Below are 12971 nucleotides of genomic sequence, written 5' to 3' on the forward strand. Positions count from 1 at the left end.
TTTGTGGGTGCTTGGTTTGTCACTGTGTCATGAAACAAGATCACAGTAAGTTTTGATGTGATGGATGTGTCTCTGTACAATGAATTGCATTGGTATTACGTTTTTTCTCAGTAGAATGATATTAGCTTATTCATTTTTGTCATAATGTTTAGTATAGTAATCGTTTTTTATAACAAACAATAATATTTAGTAGCAAGACTTGATTCATCTTTTTATGAACTTTTGTTTAGATACAATGTACATTTTTCATGTTCAAATTTATATTTGAACTTTTGATAACAAAGTATGATCTAACAAACAAACCTCAGAGGTCAATGACAAATAAAGTTGTTTCCAAGTCTGATTTTATTTTTTTTCTTACCGCATTTTTGCCGCATTTCAGTAAATTAAAACAATTATAAACCTAACATGTACCAACCAAACAAACCTAAAAGCAAAATAAAACAATGTTTTCACAGCAATGTTTAAAACAACAAATATTCAGCCATTTGTTGCATCAATAAAACCACCACACAAACATAAAGACTTTTTGTGTATTTATCGATAACAAAACCAATAACAATTCACGGAAATACCAAACCAACCTTAATGTATAGCAGTTTTCTACGTACAATAATTATAACAAATACTATAAACATTTAACATCAACAATTAACACAATAATAAGTATTTAACTATATATATATATATTTATATGCCGTTAAGCATTCAATTTTAACAAATATGGCATTTAACATTCAATTTGAACAATTATGTCATTTAACAATCAAGCCAACTCAGACACTTTCCTATACTATTGGGAATACAACATTAGTACCCTCTTCGTTTTATCATAGCATAGTGAGTCAGACTAAATCCCTTTTCTGACTTTTTCCGTCCCCTTTCAAGTGTTCCTGTAACACAATAACCAAGTTGGAAATCAGCGCTATCAACATTCGATGTGAGATACATTCTGAAGTCGCTGTTTGTTTTGTCTTTTATTTTACCGGAAATGACGGTAGAACCATTTTTAATGCACTGAATTTTGCCCTTTACTTCATGCGTTTGCGACCCAGTGACTTCTGTAATTTTTACACGTGACCTACTCCACCAATAGGTTTTCAGCAGCCAATATGACGTCATTGCTGGTTGTGCCCATCCTGAAAAAGACAAATGCCAACAAACAATGTATATTCAAGCTTAAATTGTATCGAATACTTTAGTATTCCTTATAAGGATCGCGTGCTTTAGATCTGTTTATTTAAGCATGGTCTTCATATTTAAGAAAATAAAACGTTAATATAAACTGCTACCAGCGCTCTTTGAACGATGCTCTCATTGGGTACAAGAGAATATGAATATATTAAGCAACGTTTCTCGTGTTCTATTTAGTCAATATTTAACTGGTGTATTTAAATTAAAAAAAAACTGCAACTGAAGGTCATCAATTTAAATTCAATGCAAAAGCTTATAGTCCTGTTAATGTTAATAACAAAATGTCACATCTTCAGAAACATAAATTAAATACACAACACAATTACATTTTGATATCTGATAACCCCATGTAAATAATATCAAAACCATTTTAAACCGTTTTAACGTAGATTTATTTCAAAGGCGATACCTAATAATCCTTTATAGACACCCCTATATATTTATAGGTTCATATGTTATATGTGCTGTTTTGCGTTGTTGTTCCGTGTTTTTGGTTTGTGATTTTTTTTCTGTGTCATTAGTGTTGACGATGTGCCATTGAACGGGGCTGATATGTAAATTTTCGACAATTGGACTTGTTTGTGTTATTGTCCTATAATGTATATAGAAGAGGTTAACCCTTCTAGCACAATTTATTTTTTTAGCCTTAGGCCACACCAAATTGATATTTCGTTCCGCGGATTTACCGCTCCTATTTTTTTGAAAATGTAAAAAAAATAAAAAATTATTTTTTTGTGCGCCCGCACCTCCATTTTGATCGCCAAGCAGATTTTTTTCAGTTAATGATTTATTAAAAGGCTAAAAATAATCAAGTATAATTTTTCTACGCTAGTTTTCGTGTTTTTGTAAAGGGAAGTTACCGATGGGTAGTGTTTTTATACTGTATATCGATCGGTTTAGCATGGGTTTCAATAAATTCAATCAAAATGGCCGATTCCGGTATAAACAATTTGGCTCGAAGTTTGGAAATTAAATCTTATTTTTGACAATAAATATGTTTTGAGCATGCTTGAAGCCATTGTTGATCGTCTCATGCACTAAAAGATCATTATTTAAAGCAATCATTATGCAATAAAGCATGTGTATCTGAGACTGATAATGATTATATTGCGTAATTAGTGACTCGTTTTGAATGGAAATCGGAATGATCAACTTAGTACTATTTTATTCAAGTCATAATACAAGGGACCAAAATTTTACCTCGTTACGACGATGCTGAAGATGTCACAGGTCAACTTAACTGGAACATGAGTCATTGTTTGGTTCAAATTGATGTATCAATCTCATTTTTGATCAAATTCTGACAAAACAACAGTTATGAACAAATATCTTTTCACAAATAGCGATATAAACACTGGTCTGGATATACCTCAACATAAGTAAGCCTAAGTTTATCACCTTATATTTTGTTTTTATTTGCAACATAATCAGGGATTGTAATGCACCAATTGTAATCACTGCCCCGCCCACCCCTCGCCCTTGTTCCAGGGGTATACGGGGGACAGCAGAGGCAATGGGCTGTTTTTTTTACCTTTCAGGTGGCCCAGCAGTGCCTAGTGAATGTGGTTTTGTCTTCATATTGAAAATAGTTGGGAATGGGCCTCAAATAGGTATTCGGGGTTGCGGGGCCATTTGGCAGGGATTTTACAAGCAGTGTGTCCCTGCAGGTCGTGTATTTTACCCGGGTTTTGAGAGACTGGAAGTCAAAGTCCCCTTTATTCCGGACTTAGGTGGGGGGTGTATACAATTGGCTGGTGCATAAAAACATCTAAATAACCAAAAAAAGTACTCTGAAAAATACCCTTGTTCTTTTTGTTTTAATAAGCCCATGTCATTGCATTTCCTGTGATAATATAAACAAAATTTAGTCCATGTTATATGGAGTCTGATGTTTGATGATGCCAGTAAGTGATCATTTTTTTACAAATCCAAAATCAATCCTAAGTAATGTCTAAATACAGTTGCATATTATGTTAAACTGATTCAGGTAGATTTATAAGTTGTTTCAAACTTTTTACTAAAAGCATTTATTATTATGAATGATCGTCATATTAAAGTATGTATTAATTATATTAGAAATTAGATTTATCCATATAATGTTTGTACTAAACACGGATGAATAAATAGTATGATTTCCGACATTTTCCCAATGTCCTTTAGAGGTTCAGTTCAAGATGGCATTAAAATGGGTTTCAGGGCAATTATTTTGAACAATCTTTCTTATTTATATTGAATATAAGGAAAAATATATTTTTCGCTCTTTGCTCGCTTCGGTTTTTATGGAAACCGACAAAATTTTATTTATTTATTTTTTTCGCTCGCTCGCTCCATTTTTTTGTCAAAAATCCGAGGAACTAAACATTAATTTGGTGTGGCCTTATCAAGTTTCAAGTTTCAAAGTTTATTGGCAGATCGGCATAAAATAGCCTTTGGTCATTAACAACATAAATATGGCAAAAACATAAATCAACTATAAAGAGTAACGGAATAATAATAAATATACATCATGTAATTAAATATGACAACATAAATTGTTAAACACTTAGAAGGAAAAAGCATAAATAAACAAAGGTTAACATAAGGAGGATTACTATTGTACAAAGGGAAGTATTTCTTAAATTCATGGCTTCTTTAATGTAGATTGCTATCTTAGTTTGTCTTTTGCTTAACATTAGTCGTTTAAACATATTTAAATTTGGCCATGATATATTTCCTAGGTATTTTAAGCGTAAGACTCTAAATTTACTACAGCATAATACAAAATGGTATTCATTTTCTATAACATTAGCGTTACAGCATTTGCAAAGTCTGTTTTCTCTTGCAATACCGGTATATCTACCGGCTTCAATTTCTAACTTGTGTGAAGACAACCTCATGGAAGAAAAATGTTTGCGTAAATTATCATTTTCAATTCTGTCAAGAGATTCTTCGTATTCAAAATTTGTTTTCAATGAGCAATATGTTTCTAATTTAGTCATGCTATTTATCGATCTGCGCCAATCTTGGATAAACTGGTCACGGAGTCTAGCTTTTAACAAAGGAAAGTATTCGGCATTTACATCAAAATTTTCAGTAAGAAAATTTAATCCTAAATGGTTTATAATACATTTCATCTTAGTCGCCCAGCAAGGGCCATCAATATTATTACCCTGATCGAGATACATATAATCCATTGGAGAGTCACCTTTTTTTTATAATCTTTAACCAGAATTTGATTGCCCTTTCCTTGCAAACGATAGATAATGGTATTTCTCCAAATTCACAGTATACAGCATAGTTAGGAGTCTGTTTTTTGACACAAAGTAAATGCTTTAAAAATCGAATTTGCAGTTTATCAACTTCTTTAAAATTATTAACTACCCAGACTTTTGACCCGTATACAAGAATAGGCACAGTCATAGTATTGAACAACGATAACTTGGTCTTAACATCTAATTTGACTCGATCGAACAACATCAGGAGAATATTATATGCCCTAAGGGCTTGATCATGTAACATCTTAACAGCACTAGACATATTGCCTGAATACATAAAATTAATACCGAAGTACGTAAAATTAATGTAACTATGTGCTGTTGTTGCTATGTTTTAGGTCCATATACCCGTCAATTAAACGGTTTATACAGACAAACTTCATTAAATGGTAGCTCTGACGATACAATTTATATAAACGCACTTTAAGTAAGCAAACAAAAGCATATCATATGGGTAACCAATCATCAAATTGAGCATGCATGCTTATTGATGTTTACAATATTACTCTTACTCTGGGCAAAAATTTGGTACCAGAAAATCACATTAAGTGATAATATTCAAAACTCGGTCCTTAGAATAATCATTGATTACACATGTTAAGTGGAACCGAATTGGTATCTGATATTCAGCATTTTACTCTGTAATCATTTGTAATCATTAACTCATCAATTACTCCACCGTTGTCTGCATTCACCTGCGGGCAAGAAGGGCATGTTGCAGCAACGTTAACTGCAAAACAACCAGTTTTTGTCATTCAGACACATTTAAGTTCCGTAGGAAAGCGTAGACTATTTATTAGTGTTTTTCTTGAACCCCGTAGTATTAAGGAACCTAGCAAGTATTGATGTTTTCTTGTGGTGAATCAGTAATGCTCCGGCAAGCAAGAATTGACATGTGGAGTCTTTTTCCATCGACAGGTTATGGAAAAAGGCTCCCCTCTGTGATATTTTTAAGTTTTCAATTATCCATAAACAGTACTCGCCCAGACTATAGGCAAATTATATTAGGAGAAAGATGTACTTCAGCGAAAATGATTAGAATATCTACATGTAGTACTAACATTATAAAAAATATCAGTATTTTGGGTATGTTCAGAGACTAGATGAATTATTGTTTGCTAAATGATATCATACATCAGCGTATTAAAATTAACTGTTGAATGTATTATAATATTAAACTTCACTGGGTTTGGATACATATGAGGGGCCATAATTGTGGATTCTGATGTTGTCATTTCGTGTCCTATTCTGCTGACTACAGTGGTCTTTGAGATTCGTTGATGCTTAATGTGTACTAAACGTATTATGTACGACTGATGATTATTACAAGTTTACATAATAACTAATCATGCGATGTATTATAAACCAAATGATCATTTGATGTATCTGTCAAAATACTGGAAAATTGTTCATTTCAAGACAATTTTTAACGACTATTCTAATGTCCCTAAAATAAAAATCAATTTCGTAACATGTGTGCAAAGTGCAACATTCTTAAGAAATGTTTATGATCAATTGCGCAAAATACTTGTGTTTAAAATATGATGTGTATGGAACTGAATGTCTCCTTAAACAAAACTGAACACCATCATTCATATTTTATGCCTTTTCATTTCACTTGGTGTCCAATGAGGCGCAGTAACAACTTGTCCTGAACTGTATGAAAATGTTGTGCAAATACAGTAAGCCGGATTGTTGATATCATGAAAACGGACATGCACTGCAACAACTTTGATTAAATGTGAAATATGAATGAAATGAAAGTATCCGCGGTCATTTTATAATGTGTGTTTCTGGAGAACTTTTATATTTAAATGTTTTTATTTGCTGCAAGTCTTTGTTTTCTGGTGATAGAATATCTAATAATATTGTTCTCATCATTTCAGTATTTTAGCGCTCAAATGCATTTTCATAGTGACGTTTTAAAACGCACCCTTTTTTAATCGTACAAGGGGCAATACTCGACAGTTATTTAAGCCAGATTTATGGACCTTACTATTCGAGTTAATACAGAGGTACTGTCTCTGGCTACGTGTGTACCAAGTTTTATGCGATTATCTTGAACGGAGTATCTTGTTATTGGCAAAGTTTAAAAGTGTTTGCCGGCGGACGAGTATGCGTCAGCTGCACAGGTGCTGCGGCAGTCACTCGACCTTTTCTTCCTTAGAAAAACAAATGAGCTTAAATGATATCAATTAAGCATCAATTTATCACTATCGCAGTAGTTTCTTTGTTTTGTAAAGCCCCCAGAAATGGCAAAGGTAGCTGATATCTACAATTTCAAGGACTGAATTCATAGCGGAGATAAAACGTTTAAGTATTTAGGAATAACAATGGAGTTCTCAAAACAAACTTTTTGGCTATAGATATTACCAGAAAATGAATGGTAACTTAAGATGAACAAGTGATTCTTTGAAAATGTTATATACATCTCAAATGCATAAAAGTTGAACTATGTTGCATAGAAAGAATAGATGAGTGTGAAACAGCTCATCCATGATAGTGTCCATTTCCTGATGGCCTGAGAATTTCCTGAGAACAAATGGCATTTATGGAATAACTTTATGCATTTTTAACTCCTTTGCTAAATCATTTAAAGCCTGATTTTCAGAAGTCACCAGATGAAATAAAAAAAATCGAAAATATAGTTGATAATCTGTAGACAGTTTAAATGCAATGTAAATAAACGCAGCTTTTCTTCAAAGCCGTGTTCCCGTTAATTTGTTTCTGATATATCTGCCTTTGAAGCAAAATAATGTTAGGTAGGGCGATAATCTCATCAATATTTTACTTATACAGTTACCCATATATGGCATATGGCAATCCATGTTTGTTCAATTGTTACGGTTAGCAGTTGTTTTGTTATATATATACATATATATATATATATATATATATATATATATATATATATATATATATATATATATAAAGCAATTCCTACCCTAGATCTGACTACAGATCCAGATCTGAAATGTGATAGTATAATCTTCCTTTGTTCTGTTGTAAGTAAGTGGTTTCGTTGCTTGCTGAAATACTATATAAACTATACAATAATGATAAATTGGAATCTAGGTCATTGGTTCTTACAGAAACAAGCAATGAATTGCAAATTGCAAATATATACATTTCCTAATATGTGGAAAAAAAACCATCAGTACCATGACTGGACATGTTTTCGTAAATTTCGAAGGCTTCACATGAAAAACAACTCATATGAATGATTTAGATCAAAGACCAAGAAAAACGACAAATACGATCTCCAAACCAGCCATGGAAATTTAATTATCACAGTCTTAATTTTTGCGACAGCATATATGCGTGCAACAACTCCGTAAAGATCGAATGATATGGCCATTTAGTATTCATAATGGACGTAATGCATGCTTGATGGATGATTTGCCTAGTGCTACAATTTTGTATTTTATTCATTTTCTGCACGTACATTTGCATCGCAAAAGCAATTCAATTACTTGGTGTTTTATGAAAATATTTCCTGGACATTGAACTGGTGCTTTCGGCTCTTTAACCTTGAAAAACGGAATTCAAATCGTACAATCAGATTGATATGGTGCTTTCCGTGATCCGTTATATTTTGCAGGCGTGTGCATTTTTGAAAAAAAATGCCAAATAAAAAACCGCAGATCATGATTTGCACCGGATGTTTATATTATGTGCCAGACTAAGGATACGAATAGCAAACGGTATGTTTCATACCTATTTGTATGTCAACACAAAAATAATACATAAGAAAGTCGCATTGAAAATGTAATGATTAATTGACGCACTTTTACTATATCAAAAACAAACACAATTGCTAATTGTCAAAATATCTAGATTTTACATAATCATCAAAAGCAAGCAGATCGATCTATTTTGATTTGAGCATTTTCATTCGGAATAGTGTTGGACATAGAATATGTAGAAAAGAACCTTGACTTAAATATATATATATAATTTCGACTTATATAACTGAATTTTAGGTAATATTCTCATATAAATTGGTGTGATGAAAATTCATTTGATTTACATCCGTGCAGTAACAATTTGAACCCCTTAAATGATTTTCTTAAAGTGGTTACTGACCTTGCAAGACGACTAACCCGTACAATCCAATCAATCAGTTGTTTTGGCTTTGTCGTGAGTTTCTATATAGATAAATGTTCGGAAAAGTGGGAGGTTGAGTGAATATGAACTGGTTTATCCCTCTAAGTTTTCTTACAACCTTTGCAGTGCCTGTGCCAAGTTAGTTACCCTATCATTCTTTTAATAACGATATATTTATATTTTTTCAATGTTACATTTGTCTTCCTGTGACGTTGTGTGTCTAACGTTAAGTGTATGATTACCCTGATATATTTATATAAAATAGATATGTATTGGACGGGTTTTCCTGTTCTTTCAATCGTTGTTGTTTTTAAATTATAATAAAGCAAAGGTTCCAAATCATTTCCATTCTATATTATCGATAGTATAGATCTTTTTTAATTCATTTGCAACAATGTAATAACCTAAACAACAGCATTTGTTTCATCACGCTGTTTTAAAAAACAGAAGTATATTCTACCGATTTTCACAATCTTAAATTGTAGCGATTTTTAGCGAATTACCAATTGAATCTTTTCCAAAACGATCATTTAATGTTAGGGACAAAAATCCATGATATTCAGTTTTTCGGATTAGAATAGAAAGCGAAACAAACAAAAAACTACGATTGACAACACAGTGGTAAGAATTAAATCAGTGTCTTATACGTATGCGAAACCAAAACACTTACCTTCATATGGGAACAAATGAATCTTGGTCGGAACTCCTTCATGGTTTAAAAACTTCTTGCAACACTTTCCTCGAGTCTCGTAGTAAAATAGCTGCACCATTTTGAAGAATATACCTGAAACACAGTTGCAGATATTTAAGAAAAGGTGATATTTATGTTTTAAATAGTAACAAGATTTTATGTTGTGAAGTCAAAACAAAAGAGCCTCTGTGCGATGGTGTTGCTCATACTCAAACGACGCAGCCCTTTTGGCGAGGCTGACACTCGTAAATAGATTTTCTATAATCACAATAACGTTTAGACAATCTCTCCGGCAAAAAGTAAGGCATTCTTATTCATCAGAACTATTTCACGACCAATCTACGTTGTAAAGGATAAATTCTGATAATCAAAAATACTTCAAGGACATGCAAAACGTTGTATTATTTTGAAAAGCATAAAGATATGATCTCGGGAACTGTAATTTTGTTAGAATAAATCATATAATACTGTTGTACTTTTATAGTCTAAACTATATGTTTAATAGTTTGATTTGTGTACAACGTAAAAACAATTTACCAATATACCAGTCATCTCAATTTGAATGGAAACAAAAGCAGTCACTTTAAGTGACGTACGCCCCCAAAATGCAAGACATATCAAAGGAATATGCCTATATTTAAGAAATGCTAACATTATTTATAAAAAGTTTGCAAAATCCTGTGATTGTTTACTTTTAAACGTAAACGTAAGTTTTAGAGGTGGGATACTAAGACTTGAATGCGACACATCCATAGATAAGGACTTCTCCGGATACTGCATATACTGTATGTGCATTAATGCAGCACTCCTGAGTATGACTCTGACGTTAAAGGTAGTAAAGTGGGTCTTGCATGCGAAACATTCCTATTGTGTACCAATTATACGTTCTATGTTATTTCAAAATCCACAATGCATGACAAGGTTGGAGCCCAAACACGCCCACAAATACTTGTGCATGTATATAACATTTTCAAATGATTAACATCTAATAATTATCCTGACCTGGACCAGGAACGTGGGTTTTGGACGCGGCATGTCATCTGTACCTATTAAACATCTTTGCCAGTTATTGTCTTGTACGCGACGCGTTGTCATTGTGTGTCTAAGAAATGTGCCGGGTAAATTTGAAATTGCACCGTGCATTACCAAGTAACAGCTTTGTCACGACTGCCGACACCCTATGTGAGTATATGCAGCATTCAATCATCATTATTGACCGCTAACTTTGGTCTTGACCTTCGCAGTAAGGATGTTTGTCTTTCACAAGACACGTTGCATTTTTGCGCCAATATTTGTGCCATGTTATTTTAAAATCGCACTTTGCATGGCCTGAAGTTACTGCATGACCAAAATGTAGCAAAGGAAGGACGGAAGCATAGACAAAAAGTGCAACTTAGTATTCATACCTTCGGTTGCACTTTTTTATTTCTTTTTTATTTTTTGGAATCTTTTTCAATGTGTTCCTTTCCATTCATAAATAAACTAGATAGCCATAAAACAATTGTGTTATGCAGTCTTTATTCCTGGGGTCGTATTAAACAAGCAACTATGGTAAATTCGTTATCAATAATAAATGCACCCGTTTGTTCAAGACTCAAGTGAACAAAGGTTTTTTTTAATAGTGGACTCATTCAAACGACTTATTTGGTAAGTTGTTATAATAGGATAAATTTGTGATTTCTTCTAAAAACTAAGAGCTGAAATGCTCAGGTTTGTTCATTTAAACTTTACTGAACACTTACGCAACTTAAAATATGTGTATGTTTCAATTGTATATGTGTTCGTATTTGATGTCAGGTTTTCCAATCTTATTTGATTAAACCGTTATGAATGTACTAAATCTAAGATTTATCAAGCCATAAATGGAAACGTTAATTCGAATCCATTTATCCATTATCGAAGTTTAAGGCAAATGGTTTAAAATTTAACTAGTCGTTTATCAACTTTTAAATTAATTAATTTGCGACAGGAGACATATTCTTCAAAATCTTTAACATATCTCCAAGCTTATATTAACGTTATGTTCTTTACTATTGAAAACCGTCATGCTCTTAAAAATTATGCGAATTCTCAGCAAACGTCATTATCAGAAATAATCTCTCAGCCGCAAGGTGGCAAAAAACACGTTATTATGTGCCAGTTTGATGAAAACTTCTGTTTAAATATCCATACATTACATTATTGCAAGAATGACATTTTCCATTACCATAGAAATCAGAATTATCCTTCAAAACACAGACACCATCTCTCTAGAATATAAATGAATTTTTTAAATATTGCGCGTCTGGTTTGAAAATAATCTAATAGAATAAATGAAAAGAAATGAAATGAGACAAGAAACCAAACTTAGAAACGGCAGAAAAGTGAGACTTTATCCCTGAATAAATGACCAAGATCTCCGATCTCGTCCTTTGAGTGTCCTCAATTTCCAAAATCTTGCATTGCATAACATACATTTTTATAAATATTATGTTATTTAAATTCGCATGTTGTCAATAAAACCTTATTTCCTTCTGTGGAAGATTTAAAGGAAGCCACCGGGATAATTCAGTCTGTATTGATTCGGTGTTCATCAAACGGTCGCTCCCTGCCTCGGAAAACGATTACATTTATTCCGACATGTAACCCTTGAATTATCAGTATTACTGAGAAACAACATGTTAATAATTAAAATCGATTTTAATGGTATTTATCCAATTACGGACCATATATTTAATCAAGCCATAGAGATACGCAAATGGAAGGGCAATTATTTGGGTTGGTAGCTCTTTAAATCATATTTCAGAAAGGGTTTACAAATAAGAGTATTTGATATACTATAATATGGGCATATAAGTATTGACGTTAGGGTTTGAGATTCGATCTTTCAATTTTCAGCTATTTTTTTGTTTCTGTAAATGTATTGCATAACTGGTTTAATAATGAAACAGCTCTTTGGTATTTTAATGGTTTATTATAGCTGTAAGTATAATTTATTGCTATATTAGGAATATGTAAAACTCAATTAAACTGTACATCAAAATATACAAACGTTATAATTTAAGTGGAATAAATCAATTTATAGAAATATTACTGACATTCATGTATATAAATTCAATTCAAAAACATATTCTGAAAACGACAACAATTTAAGATAAGAAAATATAAATAGATAAAAAATTTATCTAACATCAATCTCACCGTTATTTACCTTGTGTTATTCCTTATAATTGCTTTTGTGCATCTGTTATCGTTCCCGCACTTGCAAAAGTCAAACACCTATTTGTTCTTAAAAGAAAATGTTGTTTTCCTTCTCAACCGATCGTTCCAGTTCTTCTAGCTAATCCTCTACATTCTTACAAGTCCATCCCAGCCAATACAACTCAGACCGAATAGCTCAAGTGTCGGTTTCGCTTTCACCAACGATGCTCATCTATCAGCAAAGCAAATAAAGTCACGGATCAATAGTATTACAGCTTCTGCGACACAAAACATAATAACTAGTATGTCTTAAAACGCTTCTCCCCATTCGCCTTAAGCAGCGATCAATACAAGCCTGTCAGATTGTATTAAGCCTCTTGCAAACTGGGGAACTTGCTGGCTTCTCCCAAATAAGGGCGCATTCTGAGAAAACTGAAGTGTTGGTATGTGAGAACGCTTATAATGACTATTGGGAGATATAGTTTGCGCCTCCAACCGTTTATGTTGCATCTGTTGCCTGTAAATTCCTTTAAGTCTGTGGAACT

General features: G+C 32.7%; 1 protein-coding gene across 1 annotated transcript in view; it reads right to left on the reverse strand.

Moving 5' to 3' along the window:
- Positions 1–463: 463 nt before the first annotated feature.
- LOC128243837 (uncharacterized) overlaps positions 464–12971 on the reverse strand; it is a 48618-nt gene continuing 36110 nt past the window's right edge. The window contains exons 2-3 of the mRNA XM_052961822.1: positions 9226–9339; positions 464–1139 (exon numbers count right to left, since the gene is read on the reverse strand). Of these exons, the coding sequence (XP_052817782.1) occupies positions 811–1139; positions 9226–9325 (429 nt within the window). The 5' untranslated portion in view covers positions 9326–9339 and the 3' untranslated portion in view covers positions 464–810. The remainder of the gene's footprint in view (positions 1140–9225; positions 9340–12971) is intronic.

This window comes from Mya arenaria, chromosome 2, assembly GCF_026914265.1.
Source record: "Mya arenaria isolate MELC-2E11 chromosome 2, ASM2691426v1".
Taxonomy (NCBI): domain Eukaryota; kingdom Metazoa; phylum Mollusca; class Bivalvia; order Myida; family Myidae; genus Mya; species Mya arenaria.